The sequence below is a fragment of the Rhinoraja longicauda genome, chromosome 2, assembly GCF_053455715.1.
Source record: "Rhinoraja longicauda isolate Sanriku21f chromosome 2, sRhiLon1.1, whole genome shotgun sequence".
NCBI classification, from domain to species: domain Eukaryota; kingdom Metazoa; phylum Chordata; class Chondrichthyes; order Rajiformes; family Arhynchobatidae; genus Rhinoraja; species Rhinoraja longicauda.
Window position 1 is genome coordinate 51,456,678 of NC_135954.1, and position 25,264 is coordinate 51,481,941.

A 25,264-nucleotide genomic window follows, 5' to 3' on the forward strand; every position below is an offset into this window, starting at 1 on the left:
TGAGGGCATTTTGGATTGGACAATAGATGCCGGCTATACCACAGATAAATAAACAAAAATGCATTGCAAATTTGGGGCTGGGGCATTTAAATACTTCAAAAATGAGTGAAAAAGTATGAATACACTAGTGATTGAACTGAAAGATGAAACAGACCTGAAAGGTTCAATGACTGACTGACTGACGGCATGGTCCGAGTTATCTTATTCAATAGCTTTCCAAAGTGGTGGTGCCAGTTGGGAGCTTGTGAATGTATTGCAGGAAGGAGGAGCAAATAAATGGAAAAGACTCAGTCAAGTGTATGTTTTGCTATTTACAAGTAATTGTTACTTGCAGATTTTCATTGATAACATTGCATAAAATAAACCCCGTAAATCTATTTGTATTGGAAGATATTTTCCTATTTAGCAACATGTTATTAAACAGAATCAAGGGAGGCTTAATGTGGTGGGTTTATAGCTGAAATACTCCTTCATGGTTTACTATTTTTTTAAACTATTTCAAGCCGTTGTTCCAGTTTGGCAGGGAATTGCCAGCAATTCTTTCACTATGTGCTACCCAAGGTCGGGTAGGGTGGAAGAGTGGTGGTAAGGATGACCTTGGGCAGTGGTCCAAATTTAATATGATTCAGCGCAATATTTACTTTCCCATCGGTTTGGCAGTTTACCTGAGCACATATAGTATATTGACTTAATAAACCTTTTGGCAAGGTGTGCCTTGATTCAGAAGTCTTTGTTTACTGAAAGCCATCACCAAAACTGCTTCACTACACTGATTAATGGAATCAAATTTATACTTGAGGCATGTAAAATATAACAGCTGAACACTTCAGAGAAGAATATAAATTTATCAATGTAGACAGCCCTCAATTTATAAAGCTTTATTTCTTCGGTTGCTGCACCTTGTCATATCAAAGTCATTCTAATCATCTGAATTGTATATTTTTATTGTAGTTTGAAACAATGGAGGAAAGGAACAAAGCAAATCACCATTTCATCTTTGACATATTCAGAGAACTGACTGAAAGAAATCAAGTGGGCAATGTCTTTTTTCTCCATTCAGCATTTTCAATGCAATGGCCATGGTTTATCTTGGTGTAAACAAATAACACTGCCCCCCCAAACTACAAACGTACACATGATCACCATCTTTGATGGGGATGCAAGCCTGTTTTATTGTGCAGCCGTGTTGGACCGGGCCTTGCTTCCGGTGCAGAGCTGATCGGGACCGGACGGCGGGTGAGAGGGGGGGGGGGGGGGGGGGGCGCTGAGATCAAAGAGGGACGGTAGTTGGGGGGGGGGGGGGGGGGGGAGAAGGAAGAGGTACTATATTGAATACTTTTGTAATTTTGTTGCCGACCTTTAGGTGGCAACTCTTGCATGCTTATACTGCATGTAAATAAAGTACTCCGTATACATGGCAATAAAGTATCAATTGATCAATTGGTTTTTTTCTCATTGCCCGATTCTGATACTTATATCATTTGTATTCTCTTACCAGGTTGGGGATCTACAATCTGCTTTCAAGAAAACGCAATAAGCGAGTTTGGTAATACAACTGCGCATGGCCAAGTCATGGGTCATTCGGGATAAACATTCTCGCCTGCTGAGCCACTGGGTGTATACAGACCTGCTTTTCATATGTATTTTCCAGTTTTGCTTCTTCGAGGTAAGAAAATACTGTTTTCAAAACTATTAACTGTGTGTATTTATGATTTATTTGTACAAAACTACATTGATTTTGATGGTTTAATTGGCTTCTCCTTGGTCGCTTGCTGTCCCAAGTGTTCGGTGTGTGAGCGATTGTGACGATCAATAACACCCATTTTTTTATTGTTTTTGTTTTGGGGGGTGAAATAAAATGAAATGTATGATTTCTATAACTATCAATAGATAATAGGAAGAGTATTTGTGGGGTTTTCACCTCTTACTATACTAGTCCACGGCCACGGGCTGTGTGCACGTTTGTTGACTTCTGAATGGTTCTGCATGTACATGTGTAAGTAAAGTTGTGTAGTACAAAACTTCGTCACGAGTGTCCTGACTAATCCTGACTAATCAACGCAAAACCAAGAAGATTGCCAATGTTCGTATTCATGTTGAACGGGCCATAGGTCATCTGAAGTGGTTTAACATCCTGAGAAACACTTTACCCATCACTTTAATTCCATTTCTAGCCTTAGAGGGAGTACAGAGAAGGTTCACCAGATTGATCCCTGGGATGGCAGGACTTTCATATGAAGAAAGACTGGATAGACTAGGCTTATACTCGCTGGAATTTAGAAGACTGAGGGGGGATCTTATAGAAACATATAAAATTCTTAAGGGGTTGGAGAGGCTAGATGCGGGAAGATTGTTCCCGATGTTGGGGAAGTCCAGAACCAGGGGTCACAGCTTAAGGATAAGGGGGAAGTCTTTTAGGACCGAGATGAGAAAATATTTCTTCACACAGAGTGGTGAGTCTGTGGAATTCTCTGCCACAGAAGGTAGTTGAGGCCAGTTTATTGGCTATATTTAAGAGGGAGTTAGATGTGGCCCTTGTGGCTAAAGGAATCAGGGGGTATGGAGAGAAGGCAGGTACAGGTTACTGAGCTGGATGATCAGCCATGATCATATTGAATGGCGGTGCAGGCTCAAAGGGCCGAATGGCCTACTCCTGCACCTATTTTCTATATGTTTCTATATATTGATGATATTTTCACCGTTTGCATTATGTAATTTACTGCCTTCATTGATGTGTAAATGAGATGTTGTTGCACTTGCAGATCATTTTGATCGGAAGTTCAACTTTATGTTCAACCAGATTTGATATGAACTGAAATCCAGAACTGAATCAGCAAATGTACAGGTCATACAACTCTTAATTTCTTTCATTTCATTTAATCAATTATCAACCATTGTTTCAGTATACATTAGCCATTAAGTTACATGTATATATTTAGAAGTAGTTACACAGAGTTCCGCCCAATATGTACACACAGTTTAAACAGCGTTGCGTTTGTGATCACTAGCAACGCTCTTTGTTTATCCCGAATGACCTTTGACAAATCCCATGATTCCTTGCGTTTATCGAGATACCAAACTCGCTTATTGGACATTAAAAAAAACCAGATGTTTAAAATGGCTAATGTATGGTGAAGAGATTTATAATTTTCTCAAAGTATGCCTGAAGTGCCATTTCTCTGTCTCTTTCAGTGTTTAGGAATCAGGTTAAAAGTGTAATGGCAGAGCCTAGTTCAAGGACAGAGAACACCCTCTGTCATTTTGAAAAACTATACAGAAATGTTCAATCTTTCCTGGATAAACTGCTTTGTGTTTGAGGAAACTTGAATGTAACATGAATGTTATTAATTAGTTGTGGATTTTAATATTCCCATTATAGACTGGGGCCGCCATCGTGTCTAGGGCTGATTCGGGGTATAATTTGTAAGAGGTGTTCTGCAAAGTTTCCTTATCCAATAGACAAAGGAGAGGTCAAGTCACGTCAATTTTATTTGTCACATACACATAAATGTGCAGTGAAATGAAAGATTACCCACAGTCCAACAACAAGAGCAATAAAAATAAGCAATAACACACACAATCAAACAAAAAGAAACATTCATCACAGTGAGTCTCCTCCTCACTGTGATGGAAGGCCAAAATGTCTTTTCTCTTCCCCTGTCGGCTTCTCCCGTGGTCAGGCTGTTGTAGTTGCCACATTCCAGGCCTCGCCGGATGGTGAAAATTCCGCAGCGGGCCGACCCAAGCCCCGCGATCCGGAGCAGGCGAAGACACCGCCGCTGCGGCTGCACGTCGGGGCGGTCGAAGCTCCCGACATTGAAGCCCCCGCCGGGCAGAGAAAATCCCGAGGCCTATTGCAGGCCGCGCCCGGACGGTGAAGAGTCCGCGGCGGGCCGACCCAAGCCCCGCGACTCGGGGCGGGCGAAGACACTGCCACTGCCTGAGCTCCCGATGTCGGCCCCCACCCAGGGGGCTGCGAGCTTCCGACGTCCACGCGGCCGGAGCCTCCGCAGGCGAGTCCCAGCTGGAGGCCGCCAGCTCCAGGGGTTTGGCCGATGGTAGGCCGCAGAGGGAACGGAGACACGACCCAGAAACAAAAGGTCGCGTCTCCGTTCGGAAGACTTTACATTTACAGTTCCCGTCACCCACCCCTCCCCCATAGTATACAACCCCCCAAAAACAACATCACATTTACAGTACAACCAAGGCAAAAAACCCAACATATAAACACAGACAGACGGACTGCAGATATGCCACAGCTGCTAGGGCAGCACAGGTCAAAGCTTGACCTACTGTTCAGAGATCAGCAAGAGCTTCTATCCCTGTCATCGGTCTTCCCACAAGCTAGAGTGTAGTCCCGATCTTCCAACCTACCTCATTTCCGTGGCACTATAATGCTGTATTCTGCAGTCTGGTATTTTCCTCTTGGCTCTATCTGACATTTTTGTGCATGCCTTGATTGTAGTCATGTGAATTGAATTCTTTATTCTTACATGTGACAAGGGCGGTATGGTGGCACAGTGGTAGAGTTGCTGCCCTACAGTGAATGCAGCACCGGTGATCTGGGTTCGATCCCGACTACGGGTGCTTGTCTGTAGTGGGTTTTCTCCAAGATGTACAGTTTCGTCCCACATTCCAACGACGTACAGGTTTGTAAGTTAATTGACTTGGTATAGATGTAAATTGTCCCTAGTGGGTGTAGGATAGTGTTGATCCACGATAGCGGGGATCGCTGGTCGGCGTGGACCGGGTGGGCCAAAGGGGCTGTTTCCGCACTGCATCTCTAAACTAAGTAACAGTGAAATTCTTTGCTTTCATACCTTGCCAAGGTATAGACAATAGACAATAGGTGCAGGAGTAGGCCATTCAGCCCTTCGAGCCAGCACCGCCATTCAATGCGATCATGGCTGATCACTCTCAATCAGTACCCCGTTCCTGCCTTCTCCCCATACCCCCTCACTCCGCTATCCTTAAGAGCTCTATCCAGCTCTCTCTTGAAAGCATCCAACGAACTGGCCTCCACTGCCTTCTGAGGCCGAGAATTCCACACCTTCACCACTCTCTGACTGAAAAAGTTCTTCCTCATCTCCGTTCTAAATGGCCTACCCCTTATTCTTAAACTGTGGCCCCTTGTTCTGGACTCCCCCAACATTGGGAACATGTTTCCTGCCTCTAATGTGTCCAATCCCCTAATTATCTTATATGTTTCAATAAGATCCCCCCTCATCCTTCTAAATTCCAGTGTATACAAGCCCAATCGCTCCAGCCTTTCAACATACGACAGTCCCGCCATTCCGGGAATTAACCTAGTGAACCTACGCTGCACGCCCTCCATAGCAAGAATATCCTTCCTCAAATTTGGAGACCAAAACTGCACACAGTACTCCAGGTGCGGTCTCACCAGGGCCCGGTACAACTGTAGAAGGACCTCTTTGCTCCTATACTCAACTCCTCTTGTTACGAAGGCCAACATTCCATTGGCTTTCTTCACTGCCTGCTGTACCTGCATGCTTCCTTTCATTGACTGATGCACTAGGACACCCAGATCTCGTTGAACTCCCCCTCCTCCTAACTTGACACCATTCAGATAATAATCTGCCTTTCTATTCTTACTTCCAAAGTGAATAACCTCACACTTATCTACATTAAACTGCATCTGCCATGTATCCGCCCACTCACACAACCTGTCCAAGTCACCCTGCAGCCTTATTGCATCTTCCTCACAATTCACACTACCCCCCAGCTTAGTATCATCTGCAAATTTGCTAATGGTACTTTTAATCCCTTCGTCTAAGTCATTAATGTATATCGTAAATAGCTGGGGTCCCAGCACCGAACCTTGCGGTACCCCACTGGTCACTGCCTGCCATTCCGAAAGGGACCCATTTATCCCCACTCTTTGCTTTCTGTCTGTCAACCAATTTTCTATCCATGTCAGTACCCTACCCCCAATACCATGTGCCCTAATTTTGCCCACTAATCTCCTATGTGGGACCTTGTCAAAGGCTTTCTGAAAGTCGAGGTACACCACATCCACTGACTCTCCCCTGTCAATTTTCCTAGTTACAACCTCAAAAAATTCCAGTAGATTTGTCAAGCATGATTTCCCCTTCGTAAATCCATGCTGACTCGGAATGATCCCATTACTGCTATCCAAATGCTCAGCAATTTCGTCTTTTATAATTGACCAGCATCTTCCCCAACACTGATGTCAGACTAACTGGTCTATAATTACCCGTTTTCTCTCTCCCTCCTTTCTTAAAAAGTGGGATAACATTTGCTATCCTCCAATCCACAGGAACTGATCCTGAATCTATAGAACATTGAAAAATGATCTCCAATGCTTCCACTATTTCTAGAGCCACCTCCTTAAGTACCCTGGGATGCAGACCATCAGGCCCTGGGGATTTATCAGCCTTCAGTCCCATCAGTCTACCCAAAACCATTTCCTGCCTAATGTGGATTTCCTTCAGTTCCTCCATCACCCTAGGTTCTCCGGCCCCTAGAACATTTGGGAGATTGTGTGTATCTTCCTCAGTGAAGACAGATCCAAAGTAACGGTTTAACTCGTCTGCCATTTCTTTGTTCCCCATAATAAATTCCCCTGCTTCTGTCTTCAAGGGACCCACATTTGCCTTGACTATTTTTTTCCTTTTCACGTACCTAAAAAAACTTTTGCTGTCCTCCTTTATATTATTGGCTAGTTTACCCTCGTACCTCATCTTTTCTCCCCGTATTGCCTTTTTAGTTAACTTTTGTTGCTCTTTAAAAGAGTCCCAATCCTCTGTCTTCCCACTCTTCTTTGCTGTTATACTTCCTCTCCTTAATTTTTATGCTGTCCCTGACTTCCCTTGTCAGCCACAGGTGTCTCTTACTCCCCTTAGAGTCTTTCCACCTCTTTGAATAAATTGATCCTGTAACCTCTGTATTATTCCCAGGAATACCTGCCATTGCTGTTCTACCGTCTTCCCTGCTAGGGCCTCCTTCCAGTCAATTTTGGCCAGCTCCTGCCTCATGCCTCTGTAAATAGTTCGCCTATAAAGGGTGCTTACAAAGTTACAAACTCCCCCCCTCCGTCACGGCAGTCCCCCCACACCGGGTCCCCATTGCACTTCCCCCTCCCTCACGGCGTACTCTCCACACTGGATCTTTCTTTGTTCCTTCCCTCGGCAGCGGGGTCCTCACTTCCATGTGTCCGTCCTCTTCTGTTGGTCGACATCATCATCGACCGCCGCACCGAACTCTCAACTAATGCTGCCGGGTCCTCTCCGGGCGCCTCCGTGGCATCGACCCAGGCCCCAGCCGCATGTCTGCGTCAACCACTTGAGGTTCCAGCCCACGAGTCCGGGCTGCGATCCGCGAGGCCCTTCACCCAACTCACGAGCGCTTAGATACCAAAACAGGAATGTAATGCGGAGGCTTTAGAAGGCGCTGGTCAGGCCGCATTTGGAATATTGAGAGCAATTTTGGGCACCATAGCCGAGGAAGGATGTGCTGGCTCTGGAGAGAGTCCAGAGGAGGTTTACAAGAATGATCCCTGCAATGAGTAGGTTAACATATGATGAGCATTTGTCGGCACTGGGTCTGTACGCGCTGGAGTTTAGAAGAATGAGGAGGGAACCACATTGAAATGTACAGAATAGTGAAAGGCTTAGATAGAGTGGATGTGGAGAGGATGTTTCCTCGTGGGAGAATCTAGGACTAGATGTCATAGCTCAGAATTAAAGGACATTCTTTGAGGAAGAAGATGAGGAGGAACTTTAGTCAGAAGATGGTGAATCTGTGGAATTCTTTGCGACAGATGGCTGTGGAGGCCGTCTCTGGATATATTTAAGGCAGAGACAGATAGATTCTTGATTTGTACAGGTGTCAGAGGTTATAGGGTGAACCTTGTGTGCCAGATACACAGCCATGAATTATGAATTTTCATGTTACTGTAACTAATGTTCTATTATTATTCCTGTCCAAGATCATATGGAGGTACGCATTAAATGTTAATTCCAATGTAAAGAAAAAGTTGAATCAAAAAAGTCTAATGATCCCATTCATATTCTCCATTGCACAATTGCACTCATGGAGCTCAATGTAAGCATTTTTATTTTAGTAGATAAAACACGAAACACATTATTATGCTTAATCTCAGTCTTGAATTTTAAAACAAATATTTTGAGTATTTATTTTAAGCCTTTCCATATTCCTTGCAATAAATTCTCAATTAATACATTCCACTGCATGTCAAATTATTTCTTATGTAGCGTGGTGAACCTGGAACATTAACCCAAAAAAGCAATGTTAACTCAGAACACCAACATAAATTGAACTGTAAACAGACCAAGGAGCTATGGGGCCAAGGTGGCCAAAGGAAAAAATTGTGGACAAAGTTAGGAAGTTACACAAGCTGTTCAAAATTTGATGTGGGTAATTGTGCAATGCAACATTTTTTTTAAATGTTGCAAGTTGAATTAGGCGGTGGGGTAGGGAGGAGTATTAAGCCAGATAGTGTACCTCATTTAACAAGAATGTGAGCAATGACAAGGCATATTTTTTAAGCATTTGATAACCATCCAAATACACTCAGCACCCCATAACAATTAGAAGCAAATTTCAAGCTGGTTTTTCCACTCAATCACTGGCCATCATAAAAGTTGATCATAGCAGAATTCCTCAGTTTGCTAAAATAAAATGTTATTTGCTCCTCCTTGATGACTACTTGTGCTGACATCAGGCAACCTATCTGATTGGCAATGTGGAGTGAGTCAAGAGGAAAGGAGGGAGAAGGGTTGAAATGCTACAGCCAAATGGCACTGTGTTTTAAGGAGAGGAGAACCTGCCAAAGAATAATATGTTGCGCGTTTTGTTGTGCCGGATGAAGAACAGGAATGGATGATCAGCCATAAACCTGTTAGTTATCAATGCACATCGCAACATCATTATTCCAGCTGTTGCAGCAGCTGCTTCTGTGCCTTCCTCATTAACTTCCACAAAGGATTTATGGACAACTTTTGACAAAACTAGATCATTTCTACTAGTCATTCCAGAGAAGTTGGCTTGCATGGTGCTAAAAGCATCCTCTATCCCCATTCGGGAGAGGATCGATTCAAGATTATATTTTTCTTCCAGCTTGAATTTAGGCAACACAACTTCAATCTCCATCTGCTTCATCGTGTCTGGGTTGGTCCAATTCATCAGCTGATCAGAAGTGATGTGGTTCTGAAGCTTAAAGCACAAAGGAGTACAGTTATTTTTAAAAGTTCCAGATGGAGTTTAGTTTAGAGATACAGCTTAGGAACAGGCCCTTTGGCTCACCAGTCCATGCCGACAATTGAGGCAAGGATGGGGCAAAGCGGGCAGTTGAGGAGGGGTGTTAGGTAGTTGGAGGTGGTGATAGAAACATAGAAAATAGGTGCAGGAGTAGGCCATTCGGCCCTTCGAGCCTGCACCGCCATTCAATATGATCATGGCTGATCATCCAGCTCAGTAGCCTGTACCTGCCTTCTCTCCATACCTCCTGATCCCTTTAGCAAAAAGGGCCACATCTAACTCCCTCTTAAATATAGCCAATGAACTGGCCTCAACTACCTTCTGTGGCAGAGAATTCCACAGATAAAGGTTAGAAATGAAATGGAAATAAAAGAGTGTCAGATGAGAAAGGAAACAGAGGGAGGGAACGGGACACAGGAAGGGGAAGGAGACTCATTAGGGAAAACAGGAGATCGACAGAAGGTTCAGTTTAGTTTATTGTCACATGTACTGAGATTAAAAGCTTTTTTGTTGCATGCTATCCAGTCAACAGAAAGACTATGCATGATTACTATCAAGTCATCCAGTGTACAGATACAGGCTAAAGGGGAATAACGTTCAGTGCAAGATAATGTCCAGTAAAGTCTGATAAAAGATAGTCCAAGTGATTCCAATGAGGTGGATGGCAGCTCAGGACCGCTCTCTAGTTGGTGATAAATTGATTCAATTGCCTGATAACAGCGGGGGGAAATTCTCGCCAAATCTGGAGGTATGCATTTTTGCACTTCTCTACATCTTGCCTGATGGGAGAGGGGAGAAAATGGAATGACCAGGGTGGGGCTAGACTTTGATTATGATGATGGTCTTACCAAGGCAGTGCGAAGAGTAGATGGAGTCAATGTAAAAGGGAGATTGGTTTGTGTGATGGTCCGGGCTATGTCCATAACTCTCTGCAATTTCTTGCAGTCTTAGATGGAGCTTTTCCCAAACTATGCTGTGATGCATCCAGATAACATGCTTTCTACAGAACATTTCTGGAAGTTGATGAGGGGTGGTCTAAGGAAGTAGAGGCTTTGGTGCGCTTTCTTTGCCTTAGTTTTGATGGACAGGCCCTTCGGCTCACCAGTCCATGCCTGGTCCGCTTTGTGTTGTTACAAGTAAAACCTTGGTTTTATTAAACGGCAAAGTTATCTTGAGGCATTAAATAGCCTTGTCTCTAATATTGTGTTTGCAATTTATATATTCAAATTTACCCATCACATTATCTCAACAACATCAATTGCCAATCAAAATTTTAAAACCACAAACATATTTAGGCTTAATCACAAGTCATTTCTATAAACGAGTGTGACCAAGTCTCATTTGTCAATTACTCAGAGGTTTTTTTTCCCTCCTGCTTGCCAGGAAGGTGGAATCCAATGTTTTCTTTGAAAAATAATTCAAATTGTTTCATATCAAAGCTTCCCACTCACTTTTTCGAGCTGACTGAAATCCTCGTTTATATCCGGTAACAGGATGACCATACTGAGCTCACTGCCCACGTAGGGGAGCTCGAGTATCTGGGTTGAAACTTCCCGGATATAATTGAATGGAAATTTGCTTTTCTGCTGCATCATTTGAACAGGTTTTGCGTCATGCTGCAAGCAAAACAAAAGAAAAATGAACAAAGTTGGAGACTCATTTAACCCAGGAAAAGAGGAAATAATTTTAAGAGAAGAATGAGAAATGCAAAATAGAGCTTTATTCAACAATTCCTGACATTTTATTTTGTGACATTATTTTGTGACATTATTACTCCTTTACATGATTGAATTCACCACCTTTTTTCTTCCAGGAATGACAATCTTGAAGTTCACTTGATTGACCCAAACTCACTTCCACAGTCAAAATTCTCCTTAGCAAAGACCTCTTGCTCCAACTTTTCCCACTTAATGGTTACATTATTTCAACCCATCAGAGAAATTCCTTTGTTTCAACCAATGTTCTCCTCCACCGTGTCAACTACCAAGACCACATTCATTTCTCTTTCTTAGTTCCAACAGATATTTTAGGCCCAAAACATTAACCATTTCTTTCCACAGATGCTGACTGGCCTGCTGAGATTTTCCAGCATTTTCTGATTTTCCTACAGATTTCCAGTATCTGCATTTTATTTATAAATACCGGCTAGCTTCCCAAAAACCTGAAAATGTAATGTAATCAGTCACTGCATCCATAAAGTACCCAGTCTACAACTCCCTGACATTATTCTATATTCTTAAAGAAGACATGCACAAACAACTTTTTGGAAAGTAGTGTTTTTCTTCAGGGCCTTGGGTAGGAGGCTTAGTTGGCACCTTCAATGACAATAATTTCTTCCATTACATTTTGGAAACACCCTATTCAATATTACTTTTTGCCAGGCAGCACAGTGGTAGAGCTGTTGCCTTACAGCACCAGGGACCCAGGTTCAATTCTGACTAAAGGTGCTCTCTGAGCAAGGTTTCTATGTTCTTCCTGTGACCACACGAGTTTTCTCTAGTACCCCAACATTCCAAAGACGTAGAGGTTTATAGGCTAATTGGCCTCTGCAAATTGTCCCTAGTGTGTCACATAGAATAAGTGTATGGGTGATCATTGATTGGTGTGCACTCAGTAGGCTGAAGCGTTTCCCGCTGTATCTCTTAACTAAACTAACTTTCAGGCTATGGCATTAGCAATTACTGAAACAAAATAATTATTTGTTATCTGTCATTTACCTTCCAAGGAACTCACATTACTCTAGGCGTATCTCTCATCCAAAATGAAAACAAAGACATTTCTTGAGCTACTTTTCCTATCTGTTCAATAGCAAAAGAAAACATTTGTTGATGAGCAAGAATGATGTCAGCAAAATCATGTGGAATGAGCAGAGTTCAAATTTGTAACCCATTATCTGACTCAAGTAAACAGCAACCTGATAACCAGTTATGGTGGGCAATATATTCAAATTATTATTGTCCAAAAAGGCAGGAATTTATTCTGGCCATTTCACAATATCTTGCTAGACTTCACCACTTTGTTGATCAACTATCAAATGGAGTTCAATGTTCATCAACATTTTTGATTTTTCTCACTCGCACATTACCTGGTTTATTCTGAATTGTCCCCCTTCTGTATTTTCACTCTCAAATTTCTTGTTCCAGTTTCCCTTAAAATATATGGCATTTACAAGAACAAGCTTTGTGGATCCATCGACAGTTCCTTCAGCTAGTAAATTCTTGATCTTGCCTAAGGAGTGGGTGCAGTGGGGTGGGGGAAGAGGGAAGATAATATGCACATTATTAATAAGTAAACTAAAACAAACAACAAGGAAAGACACCAAACCAAAGAAAAACCTGGCACATTATTGCAGAGTGTAAAGATTCATGACTTGCAGGTAATGATGATTCTCCCACCCGTGACCTCCAATCAGGAAGATCAAGGAGAGTAGGTACATGGAAACAAGTGTGCTTGCAGATTCCAGTTCACACACCAGCCCAACAAAGAAATGCATTGAACAGTACAGCACTGGAACAGGTCCTTCGACCCACAATGCACGTGTTGATTGTGATACCAAGTTAAACTAATCTCTGCTTGCACACGATCCATGTCCCTTAATTCCCTGCATACACATGCCTATCCCACAATCTCTTAAATACTCCTATCGTATCTGCCTCCTCCACCACCTCTGGTAGCTTGTTGCAGCCACCACCATTCCATGTGAAAAACTTGCCTTTCATATTTCCTTTAAAAATTGCTCCTCTCCTTAAACCTAAGCCCTCTAGTCCTTGACATTTCCATCCCAGGGAAATACATTCCGACCACCCAATCTATAGCACTCAATTTTATAGACTTCTATGAGGATTGTCCCAATCACTGACATTCCAGAGAAAACAGTGCAGGTTTGTCCAACCACTCCTTAAAGCCAATATCCTCTAATCCAGACAGCATTCTGGTAAACTACTTCTGTACCCTCTCCAAAGCCTCCACATCTTTCCTGCAGTGGGACGATCAGAACCGAGCACAATATTCCAAATGTGGCCTTACCAGACACCTATAAAGCTGCAATGTGACAGTGGCACAGTGCCAGAGCTGCTGCCTTATAGTACGAGACCTGGCTTTGATCCCGACTAGGGGTGCTATCTGTACAAAGTTTGTACGTCCTCCCTATGACTGCATGAGTTTTCTCTGGGTGCTTTCTTTTCCTCTCACATCCCACTGACGTGCAGGTTTGTAGGTTAATTGGCTTCTGTAAATTGTCCTTAGCGTGTAGGATACAACCAATGTACAAGTGATCACTGGTCGGCATAGACTTGGTAAGTCTGTTTCCTCACTGTATCTCTAAACTAAACTCCACTGGTCACAAATCTGCAGCTCAAATAGCTACCTTCCACCACAACCCTCTGTCTTCTGTGAGCAAGCCAGTTCTCAAATCAAACAGCCAAGTCGATGTGGATTCCATGTATCTTAATCTTCTGGATCAGGCTGCCCTGAAGAACTTTATCAAATGTCAAACACACAATTGTTCCTTTACTATCATTGAGCCATTGAATTCAGATATGGAGCTCAATGGAAGTATACCTTCATACCCGAACAATTACAATAGTTCAAGATAGTTTGATCATCACCTGCACAGGGATGATACATGTTGCCCTCATGCCATGAATTAAAAATTCTCTAAACAGTCTTGGGAAACATTGCTTACTCTGATTATTATAGGCAGCAGAGGGCGTGTATTACCACATGTATTCTCTAGCATCACTTACCTGCAGTCTGCTCTTCTGTCCAGTTGTTGATTTCTTTTCTGACTTTTTCTGCTGCATTAGCAAAGTCAATTGAAGCCAGCTGTGCCTGATAGTATTTCAGTGTAGCAGCAAGAAAATCCTAAAACATAACAGATCAAAATAACCCTCACTTTTCCAATTTGTACCATTAAATTGTTATTGTCTTACTGGAATGGAATGATGATATTGAATTTGAAAGGCAAGGGTTAAAATTATGGCATTTTTGTTACTGAATAACGAAAGGCCTGGGTAGAGTGATGTGTAGAAGATGTTTCGACTAGTGGGAGCATCAAGAATCAGAGGGAATAGCCTCCGAAGAAAAGGAATAAGAGGAATATCTTTTGTCAAAGGATGGTGAATCTGGTGAATTCATTGCCACAGACAAAATTTGACTTGACTGTGGGTGTTTTTTAGGCGGAGATTGACAAGATGATTGGTGAGGGTGTAAAGCAGGGGTGTCAAACTCATTTTAGGTCACAGGCCAGAATGGGCAAAATGCGACTTCATGCGGGCCGGATCAGTTGTGCAAGCGTGAATGCGTGGTCCCACAACTTCCGTTACCTTTGTTTCTTCAACCTGCTCGCATGTGTCTGTCTCAGCTATAACTAAAGTGTTTCACTTTACGAATTTTGTTTCTTATGATTGCCTAGCAAGCATTACTTTTATGATTGATATCTAGGCTCTAGATAGAGTGGGTGTGGAAATAATGTTTCCGGTAATAGGAGAGCCTAGGACCAGAGGTCACAGCATCAGAATAAAAGGTCATACATTCAAAATAGGGATGAGGAGGGTTGGGTGTTGAATCTGTGGAATTCATTGCTACAGACAGCGGTGGAGGCCAAGACATTGGGTATTTTTGAGGCAGAGATTGATAGGTCTTGATTAGGTTGCAGGGAGAAAGAAGACAATAGAATGTGGTTGAGAGAGAAAATAGATCAGCCATGGTTGAATGGCAAAGTAGACTTGATGGGCTAAATGGCCTAAATTCTGTTCCCCTGTCTTAGTCTTCCTGCACTGTTTAATATTTTGCCCACAATGGACTGGCTGGGTGGTGACTAGCCAAACGGCAGTTTCCTGGCATGGTGAAAGATGGTCTGTCCATCATCTCACCCGAAGGCTCCACTCCCCATCCTTCTCCTTATGTCTTTCTTCCTTCCCCTCACATCCTCTCCCCTCACCTCTCATGTCCTTCACCTTCTCCCTCACCCGCCTTCTCCCTTTCCTCAGCCTATCTCTTCTCTCATCCTCACTTCCTTCCTTCCTTCCAACTACCCCCCACTCTCCTCCCTTACTTCATTCTCTCTTTCTTTTCCTTTCCCCAAATCTCCTTCCTTCATCCCTAAACACCATTCCTTCTCTCATCTGCTGCCTACCTCACCCCCTCCCTCCCTACTTCCTTTCTTTACCATCTATTCCCCCACTCCCCTCCCTTGATACCCTCTCTTCCCTTCCTCATCTCTAAAAACCCTCCCTTCCCTCATCTGCTCCCCCTCCCTTTCCTTTACCACCACCTTCTCCCTTCTCTTCCCTATTCCCGCATAACTACCAGCACGTCTTCACATCCCACCTAACAACCCAAACCTAGAGCCCCCACCCTGGAGAGCAGCTCAGATTTTGGATCGTTGGCTGTGGCCCCATTCACAGTGTGGCGACTTCCCACCAGCCTCTATCCACGCACTCACCTGGGTCTCAAGTAGATGTTACGAAAAATAAAAACCTGCTGGTCTAAACTTCCATTTTCCTTTGGCGCAAAATTCATATTTCCTGCAAGTTTAAGCAGTCATGTAGCTCACTTTCTGTGTATAATCTAACAGCATTGGCTTTTCCCCAAATCATCCCGTGGGCCGGATTGGACCCCTTCGCGGGCCGGATGCAGCCCGGAAGTTTGACACCGGTAGTAAAAAGGGTTATGGGAAGAAGACAGGCAAATGGGGTTGAGAGGGAAAGATAGATCAGCTATGATTGGATAGCAAAGTTCACTCGATGGGCTGAATAGCCTAATTCTGCTCCTATGACTTATGAACATGAAATTTACACTAATATTTCAGTGATATGGCAAGCAAAGGCAAAGCATTATAAAGGTTAATACTACGACCCAACTTTAGACTTGCTTTAGTCTACGACACAAGTACTTGAATGCTAATGAAAGCCCAGCCTGAGTTCCAGTGCTTCAGATGTCAGAAAATGATAGCACTGACATTTGCACAGAGAAAGTGACACATCAAATAACTTGTTTTCAGAGTAGAAGAATTACAACAGGCCAAGATAGTTTGATCATCACCTGCACAGGGATGATACATGTTGCCCTCATGCCATGAATGAAAAATTCTAAACAGTCTTGGGATAACATTGCTTACTTTGATTACTACAGGCAGCAGAGGGCATGTATTACTATAGAGTAGAATTAGGCCATTAGGCCCATCAAGTCTACTCTGCCATTCAATCACGGCTGATCTATCTCCCCCTCCTAACCCCATTCTCCTGCCTTCCCCCCATAACACCTGTACTAATCAAGAATCTATCTATCTTTGCCTTAAAAATATCCACTGACTTGGCCTCCACAGCCTTCTGTGGCAAAGAATTCCACATATTCACCACCCTCTGACTAAAGAAATTTCTCCTCATCTCCTTCCTAAAAGAACGTCCTTTAATTCTGAGGCTATGGCCTCGAGTCCTAAACTCTCCCACTGTGCATATAAAGTATTTATAGTACATAATATTTTCAACTAAAAAAACATTCAATTAATCATTCAAACACTGCCGTAATTTTGTTTAAAATAAATTCTGACCAATGATTGGAAATTTTCATATATACTACAAATAAATAACGCATTGCCCAAGCCTAAGTTTTCTTACAAAAAAGTATCATCTCACTAATTGTATTTATCCTAGCAGACCATCACAAACTAAACTCCATATTCAGTTCATTAAATATTCCTGCATCAATATATCAAAAGCAAATTGGGCAGTTGAGCTTCCAATACTCTAACCAGAAGAAAATCTTACTGCAAGGAAGTTGTAGGTCTGCTCCCCATAGAGGCGATTGGCGAGCTTCAACACATGCTCTGCTTTAGGGTTGATTAACTCAGTTTGAAGTTTCTGAAATTCAGCATGGACGTCCTTGACGCCATTAAAACCAAGCACCTAAAAAATGAAGTTAACATAAATTAATAAAAATAAATTCAATTTAGTTTAGTGATACAGCGTGAAATCAGGCCCTTTGGCCTATCAAGGTCATGCCAATCATTGATCATCCATTCACACTAGTTCTATATTATCCCACTTTTGTATCCATTCCTTACACAGTAGGGTAATGTACAGAGGCCAGACAACCGAGTCATCGCAAAGTATGGGTGGGTTATTAAATCTCAGCAAAGTACTTACATTTGTGGAAAGTCTCCAAATTCTATCAGCAAGAATATCAGAATTAGAGAGTTATAGGAATTATAGAAACACACCTTCAGCCCAACTTGTCCATGCTGACCAAGATGCGCGATCTACAATAGTCCCACCTACTCGCATTTCTCTAAATCTTTCCTATCCATGTACCTACCCAGGTGACTTTTAAATGTAAAGGTTCATTGGAATTGTGGAATAGTGAAAACAAGATGCCCAGATAAGTCAGTCCTACTGATTGAGATGGGCCAGATAACTTCCTGGTCATTTCAGTGTTCACAGAAAACATGAGATTTGGGGTCTTTATGGTCACTTGTAATGAAGAACTGAGTATTGTGTGATTGTACCTCAATGGAGAAGATTTAAGATTTTAATGGAAGAAAAGGGAGAATTTATAAATAGCAACATCATCAGGAGTAGAGCTAGATGTACTTAGGCCAACTGGAAACAGGGTTGTATTAATCTACCATACTACTGTGTCCACAATAAATTCATTCCGGCCAAGACACTCAACCTGGAACCAACAACTGGAAAATGAAAATATATAGCTGTTAAACATTATCTGTGGAAACAGCTGTTTTTCAGCACTGGAGCCTAACCCAAACTTTTGATTGTAAAGTTGTTTCTGCAGAATGTTTTATTCCTCAACATGCATGACATCTTACAGTGCAGAAATAGGCCCTTCAGTCCAGTTCCCATCTTGTTCCTATCCCATTTACCTGCATTAGGTTGGCGATTCAAGGCATGTCTAGATGTCATGAGTGCATCTACATCCATCACCTCTTCAGGCAGCACATTCCAAAATCTGCCAATTTTTGGAATAATTATCCCTCGGAGACCCTCCAAACCTCTATCTTCCACCTTAACCCCAAGTCCCTGTCTTAGAGATGTCCATGAGTGAATAAAGACTTTTTTAATGTCTACTCCATCTAGCTCCCTTAATTTTATCCACCTCTATCAGATCACCTCTCAGTTTGTACATTCCAAGGAAAACAAACAGCCTATCCAGTCTGAACCCAACCAACATCGTGGTAAATATTCACCACACCCTCAGCAGCATAATCATATCCCTCCTGTGCTCTGTCAGTAGAACTGCACATAACAGGCCAGGTATGGCTTAAAGAGTTGATAAATAAAACAGCCCAGCTTTTATCCTCAATTTGTATTTTACATACATTTTACATACCAAAAAAATCTAGTTAATAGTAATTATTGTTAGTACAACCAAAACAGTCAAATTGTCACAATACAGGACACCTTTGTTTTTATGGACCTCTTTATAATGTATTTCATTATAGCAGACATACCTACAGACCTTCACCACCAGGCCGGACTGCTGACACCAGCCCAGGCCCCCACCGCCTTCCCAGCCACTTCCAGGCTGCGCTTGCCACCGCTGACCCTTACCTGCACTCCAGCCGTATGCGGGCCATAACCAATGACTCCGCCGATCCTTGTCTCTCCACCAGCCTCCAGCAGGCCGGGGCCATCGACTTACCTGGATTCCAAACCCAGGTCCAGAGAGGGTCCACAGAAGGGCCCCGATCCAAATAGTCACCTATCCATGTTCTCCAGAGATGCTGCCCAACCTGTCGAGTTACTCCAGAACTTTGTTCCCTTTTGATGTATTAACCAGCATCTCAGTTGTTTGTTTCTACTACTTACACAATGATAATCCCTAATTCAGCTACAGCAAACAATCGGCAAAATCTAATACCATTCTTGGCCCTAAATGTCACCCGTCATAATGTTCGCCAGAGATGCTGCCTGACCCGCTGACTTACTCAGACACTTTGTGTTTTTTCAGATTTAAATAAAGTTGGTTAATAAAACAAGACCCTCCTTCTAAAGTTCAAGCCATACCCACCTTGGCCATCTGAGTTGCTGTATTTCCTTTAGCACCAAGATACACCATGGCCAGAGCAGCTGATATACTAAAGGGGGATACAAAGATATTGCCCACTTTGTCATCTTTATCCAACTGTTTGAAGAGATCAATAGCAAACTTGACATTTGGAGCAGTCAGAGGATCCATTGTTAATGTCTCTGGAAGAGGAAGGTGGGAAAATAAAGTTTAATTTGATCACTTTACTATTGATAAACTAGAACACTTTCAAACTGCCTTTTGAGGCAGCAGCTAATATTTTGTCACAAGCTCTTTGCCTCTTTTTAAATGTTTACTTCCCCAGGGATTCTTTTCACTTACACTGGTAACTATATTTGGATTCTGGTAGTTAACAGCCCTTTTTGACTTTGTTTTGAGGTTTTTTTCTGTGTTGAAACAGCTACCACAGAATCTTACACATCCAGAGAACAGATGGAAGTCTTGTTCATCGAAAACCTGACACATGAATATCTTTGTTGAGGAGTTTAGCATAATACTCCCACAGAAAACCACTTGCAGTATCAGCCAAGGTTTTTGTGCAGACACTTTCAGAGGGATGCAGAGTCTGACTCAGTGTTGCTGCAAAGAAGATTATTTATCACAGAATTACAGTGAATGTCTTACTCAATATTATAGGGTTCTCCAAAAATATGTATTTTTCTTCTTAGAAACACTGACTAGTTTAGATAAGATGATACGTCAAGTAGATACGGCCTTAACTGGAACATCCAAATCATCAGAAAATTAAGTAGCAGTTCAGTTGGAAAATGAAAGTTAGCACAACTGTGGCAAGTTCAAATTATCTTTCAATTAAAGAATGTAACTGCCAGCATTCATCTCCAATATGCTGACCAATACTACCTCACTATAAAAAGCAACAATGGCTTTCTAAATCCCTTGTGAATATAAAATGAATAACAAAAAAATAAGACTACTCATGCATTATGTGTACAAATACTTCCCCACCCATGACAAAACAACTATTCTGGCAAATTGCCCACAGTTCCCATTGCTTTTGCATTTCTGAATGGGGAAACTAAATTAATCAGGCTTAAAATTTTATATCTTTTGGATTTGAAGCCAGCTTATTAACATTAAAATATAAATCTCAGACCTGATAATTTTCAGAAACTTGAAAGTTGTAAGATGTCACTGGGACGTGGCAACTTCTTGCACGTTGAACCAAAGGAGGTTCTACTATTATCCTCTAACCTGTTCACTCTTTTACTTGTGTTGAATTGTATTCATGTATGAAATGGTCTCATCAGATACTTTGTTGTGAAAAGCTTTGTTTCAAGTATCTCGGTACACATGACAATAATGAACTAAATGAACACCTTTTCCAGATATGTTTTGTTGGGATTTTGAAGAAGGGGGGAAGTACAGGGATTCGTATTTCCTTACATATGCACCTATAAAAGATTTTGCAGACAATGGAAGTGATCATTGAATCTCCAACAGACCACAACTGGGTGTTAATTATAAATGGAAAAAAGTCAATTAATGCAATAAAAATGTTTGGTTTTAGTCATCCAGCTACAGGAAAGCTGTCATTGAGCTGGAAAGAGTGCAGAGAAGATTTATAAGGCTGTCATTAGGATTTGATGGCCTGAGCTAGAAGGAGAGGTTGGGAAGGCTAGACTATATTCCTTGGAGCACAGGAGATTGAGGGATGATGTTATAGAGGTGTATAAAATCATGAGTGGAATTGATAGGGTCAACGCACAGCCTTTTCCCCAGGGGAAATCAAGAACTGTTAATGGGAGAGAAGAAAGATTTAATAGGAATCGAGAGTTTTCACAGGTGGGTATATGGAACGAGCTGCCGGAGAAAATAGTTGAGGCAGATACAATTGAAGGGCCTGTCCCACTTAGGTGATTTTAAGGCGACGGTCAGGTAAGCGTGGGAATTCCGCGATGTTTATGGCCATCAGCGATTACTTTTAAAGTAGGCTCCCAACCCAGAAATGCAACCCAGAAACCAGATATGCATCTCCCGTACATTTTCAAAGAATGCCCACACACTGCACAAAAATCCATTTAAAAACGTTTAAAATTAAATTTCTTAATACTACTATTAGTAAATTGGAAGTCAATCCAGTTTATGCCTTGTTACCGTGAAGCTTGGTTTTTAAGTAACCCGGGTAAGATGTCATATTTCAAAACTATCAAGTAATTACAGACTTGTCAGTGATTTCAGCGAACATTAGGACGCTGGAGAAGCATTGATAAGCGTGGGAATTTCGCGATGTTTCTGAAGACAGTGTAATCTCTTAGCCAGGTGCTACTTTTACAAAATAAAGTAACTTGTATCGACCTGACTCGGCATTGTCGTGGCCATTGTCATAGAAACATAGAAAATAGGTGCAGGAGTAGGTCATTTGGCCCTTCGAGCCTGCACCGCCATTCAATATGATCATGGCTGATCATCCAACTCAGTATCCAGTACCTTCTCTCCATACACCCTGATCCCTTTAGCCACAAAGGCCACATCTAACTCCCTCTTAAATATAGCCAATGAACTGGCCTCAACTACCTTCTGTGGCAGTGAATTCCACAGATTCACCACTCTGTGTGAAAAGAAACGTTCTCATCTCGGTCCTAAAAGACTTCCCCCTTATCCTTAAACTGTGACCCCTTGTTCTGGACTTCCCCAACATCGGGAACAATCTTCCTGCATCTAGCCTGTCCAACCCCTTAAGAATTTTGTAAGTTTCTATAAGATCCCCCCTCAATCTTCTAAATTCCAGCGAGTACAAGCCGAGTCTATCCAGTCTTTCTTCATATGAAAGTCCTGCCATCCCAGGAATCAATCTGGTGAACCTTCTCTGTACTTCCTCTATGGCAAGAATGTCTTTCCTCAGATTAGGAGACCAAAACTGTACGCAATACTCCAGGTGTGGTCTCACCAATGCCCTGTACAACTGCAGCAGAACCTCCCTGCTCCTATACTCAAATCCCCTCGCTATGAATGCCAACATACCATTCGCTTTCTTCAAGGCTGGAGCCTCAGTGTCACACATTCCTTAGTGTCTTACCATTTGCTGTTTGTGTCCTACCCCCATTTGATTTACCAAAATATTATATCTAATGTGGGGATTCATTCATTTGACAAAGATGTGCCCAGATTACAATTTGATTTATATCCTGCTGTAGCCTGAGACAACATTCCTCCACCACCACCAATTTCCATGTCATCTGCAAAGTTACTTTCATCTACACTACCATGTCACCTTGCTGTCTTTGCCTTTCACCCATACCAGAACATGCTGGCCCTGAACTCTTGCTAACCCTCCTTTAAAAGATTCCCACATAATCAGATGTTGTCGTAGGGTAAAAGAAAATTTCTGCGATCTGCTACGACTTTGACAGTCGTCGGCAGTCGCCTAAAAAAATCCCCTAAGTGGGACAGGCCCTTAACAACATTTGAGACACATTTGGATAGGAACGGTTGAAAGGGATATGCAGGTTAATGAGACTAGTTTAGGTGAAGCATCCTGGTCAACATGGGCACACTGGGCAGAGGGGCCTGCGTTGGCTCCGTGTTGTATGGCCCCGGTTCGAAAAATTAGCTCACATGAGCCATTTTTTAAAGGCACAGTTTCCTTCTAAAAACGTCGATTAGTTCGAGGACCAAAACATCCAGCGCCTAAAAACCAGAACTATTAACAGTTTAGGTTGGGACATTAGTTTTCTTCTGGAGAATTAGTTTAGAAAACGATGGCCAGAACTCCATTGCCCCACCCCAAAAATCAACACCAGTAAAGAAAAACAATCAAATGCGTAAAATTGAAAATGAGATGGGGAATAAATCACCATACTTTTAAATATTAACGACGAAAGAGAGCCCCGGACATTCAGTTACCAACCACTGACATTAGAATAAAGCGTATTTAACTTGTTTAAAGACACCATGAGCCAGATAAACCCCAAGATATTAATTTAAATTTGAATTATTTTAATTAAAGCATTTGTAAGGCATGTAGCGGACATACTTGTGGGTTTATTTGCAAAAATTATGCACAATTTCCCTGCGATCAGTGACTTTGTTCTGAAGCAATTGTAATACTTTCACACTTAAAGCTGACATTGCGATGAAAAGGGAGAACTAATTAGTGAAATTCTCAGCAGCAAACAAGACCCTACCCGAGGGCACCAATTATTTAGACCCACCCGAAAACCAGCGACCCACCGACCGCTCCCCGCAGCCATCCGGCTCTCCGCGCTTGCAGTCCGCTACTGCGGTTACAAGAAACAAGCAAGCAGCGAAGCAGCAGCAGCGGAGGCACAGGCAGCCCGCAAACATACTCACTGTGACAGCAGAGGAAGCAGCGCATAACCAGCCTCTCGCCTTTATTGAGTCCAATCACCTGACCGGGCTGCGGTTACGGACACCGCCTCATTTGGTTCAACCAGAGGACGCGTCTGGCATTGTCACGTCAGCGAGGGAGTGGGGGAGAGATCGAGATTAGATTGCAAAGCAAACTCTCCTGCCCCCGGTGGGAAAAGGTTCTGAGTTGTAGAGTCTTGCAGCGCGGAAACAGGCCATTCGGCACAACTTGCCCACACCCACCAACTTGCCCCATCTGCACTCTTCTCACCTGCCTGCGTTTAGTCTATATCTCTCTAAACCTGACCTATCCGTGTACCTGTCTAACTGTTTCTTAAACGTTGCGACAGTAGCGAAATTTATGGTCTGAGTTCCTGTTCCGTGCTTAATATTAAACCGGCCTCCAAGTAACGCAGTGGGCAAAATCTCACGTTATTATTCGCACGGAACAGGGGGAAATATTACAAATCGAAATCCCCTTACTTGAACCGTCAAATCTATTTCTCTTTGCCGCCTGACCTGTAGTTTTATTTTAAACCAAGCTTCAAAACTCGTAACCTTCTTAAAACAAAATAATCCATATTATATTGTTTTAAGAAGATTACGAGTTTTGACTTTTCTAAAATGAATTTGTTGTTGCAACGGGACATCTGAGCGCCTTGGAATCACGGGCACATGATGTGGGCGACTCACAGTCTAACACAGTACACAGAGATTAACCTTCCGAAGGCAATACCCACCATTCCGCTATTCGCGCGGAAGTAAATACTATTGCATCTGTTATTGTGTTCCGTCGCTTGACTCCGCATTCAGTCACATGGAGACCGGAGAGTAAATGTAGAACTTTATTCGGCACAAACATATACGCACGGGAAAAATCTCCTGAACTCAATATGCATCGAATTTTGACATCCTTTAAACACGGTGATGAAATGCAACCTCAACAATATATTTCAATATTCTGGGTGTGAACAAATTCTGTTATAAGTGGCAAGACCATCAAACACATTTGTTGATATTCTAAAAGCTTTTGAACCCAGACAAGCATAATAATCTTTTTATCACTGTACTGCGAGGATTGACTCGTTGGATGCACAGAACGAAGTATTGCATTGCCTCCAGATCCAGACCAGCTGAAAGACTCATCGAGTTGCTCCCTCACAGAATCAGTGGCCCAGGTTCCATCCTGAACTTTGTTTCTAACTTTGTTGAGCCCCAATGTTCCCCTTGTCATCTCTTGGATGTGTACTGGTGCTTTAGTTTCCACACACATCCCAAATACAGGCAGGTTAATTGTGAGGTTTATTGGTAGGTACAGTGTTAGATGGCATCATGAAGAATCAAGGCAAATCAAGAGTGTTTATTGTCATATCCACCAAGACCGTAACAATGAAATTCTTACATGCTTTACAGGCACATAGACAGTACAGCACTGGAAGGAGCACTTTATGTCACAATATCTGTGCTGAACATGATGCCTAGATAAACTAATCTGATTTGTGTACAAGTGATCCATATCCCTGCACTTATCTCAATTCCTCATGAACACTACTCTTGTATCTGCCTCCACCACCTACTTGGTCGTGTACTCCAGATATTTGCCACTCTCTAAGATAAACTTGCCCTGCAG

The 25,264-nt window shown here is 42.4% G+C and overlaps 2 protein-coding genes across 3 annotated transcripts in view; one reads left to right on the forward strand and one right to left on the reverse strand.

Annotated features, from left to right (window-relative positions):
- Nucleotides 1-1,213: 1,213 nt before the first annotated feature.
- The window catches only part of LOC144604570 (MARVEL domain-containing protein 3), a 78,903-nt gene continuing 54,852 nt past the window's right edge, over nucleotides 1,214-25,264 (forward strand). Inside the window, exons 1-3 of the mRNA XM_078419161.1 lie at nucleotides 1,214-1,236; nucleotides 1,499-1,666; nucleotides 2,763-2,845. The gene's annotated coding sequence lies outside the window, so the exon portion shown is untranslated. The remainder of the gene's footprint in view (nucleotides 1,237-1,498; nucleotides 1,667-2,762; nucleotides 2,846-25,264) is intronic.
- On the reverse strand, nucleotides 8,146-23,798 carry LOC144604563 (leukocyte elastase inhibitor-like). Of its 2 annotated transcripts, none has more exons than XM_078419147.1 (7): nucleotides 23,617-23,798; nucleotides 19,288-19,466; nucleotides 17,031-17,168; nucleotides 14,007-14,124; nucleotides 12,347-12,489; nucleotides 10,713-10,877; nucleotides 8,146-9,216 (listed from the first exon to the last, which is right to left on the reverse strand). In XM_078419147.1, exons 1-7 carry the CDS (start codon nucleotides 23,639-23,641, stop codon nucleotides 8,812-8,814), a joined length of 1,173 nt encoding a protein of 390 aa, XP_078275273.1. In that variant the 5' UTR covers nucleotides 23,642-23,798; the 3' UTR covers nucleotides 8,146-8,811. The 2 variants fall into 2 exon arrangements, with proteins under 2 accessions (XP_078275273.1, XP_078275264.1); XM_078419138.1 differs by lacking the exon at nucleotides 23,617-23,798 and adding an exon at nucleotides 23,478-23,610.

Excerpts from the sequence above, each read along its gene's own strand:
- LOC144604563 (XM_078419138.1), bottom strand. The coding sequence starts at position 23,610 with ATGTTTGCGGGCTGCCTGTGCCTCCGCTGCTGCTGCTTCGCTGCTTGC. Across the intron at positions 17,169-19,287 it reads CAGCAACTCAGATGGCCAAG|GTGCTTGGTTTTAATGGCGT; the intron begins GTGGGTATGGCT and ends TTCATTTTTTAG. Across the intron at positions 14,125-17,030 it reads AGACCTACAACTTCCTTGCA|GATTTTCTTGCTGCTACACT; the intron begins GTAAGATTTTCT and ends GTTATGTTTTAG.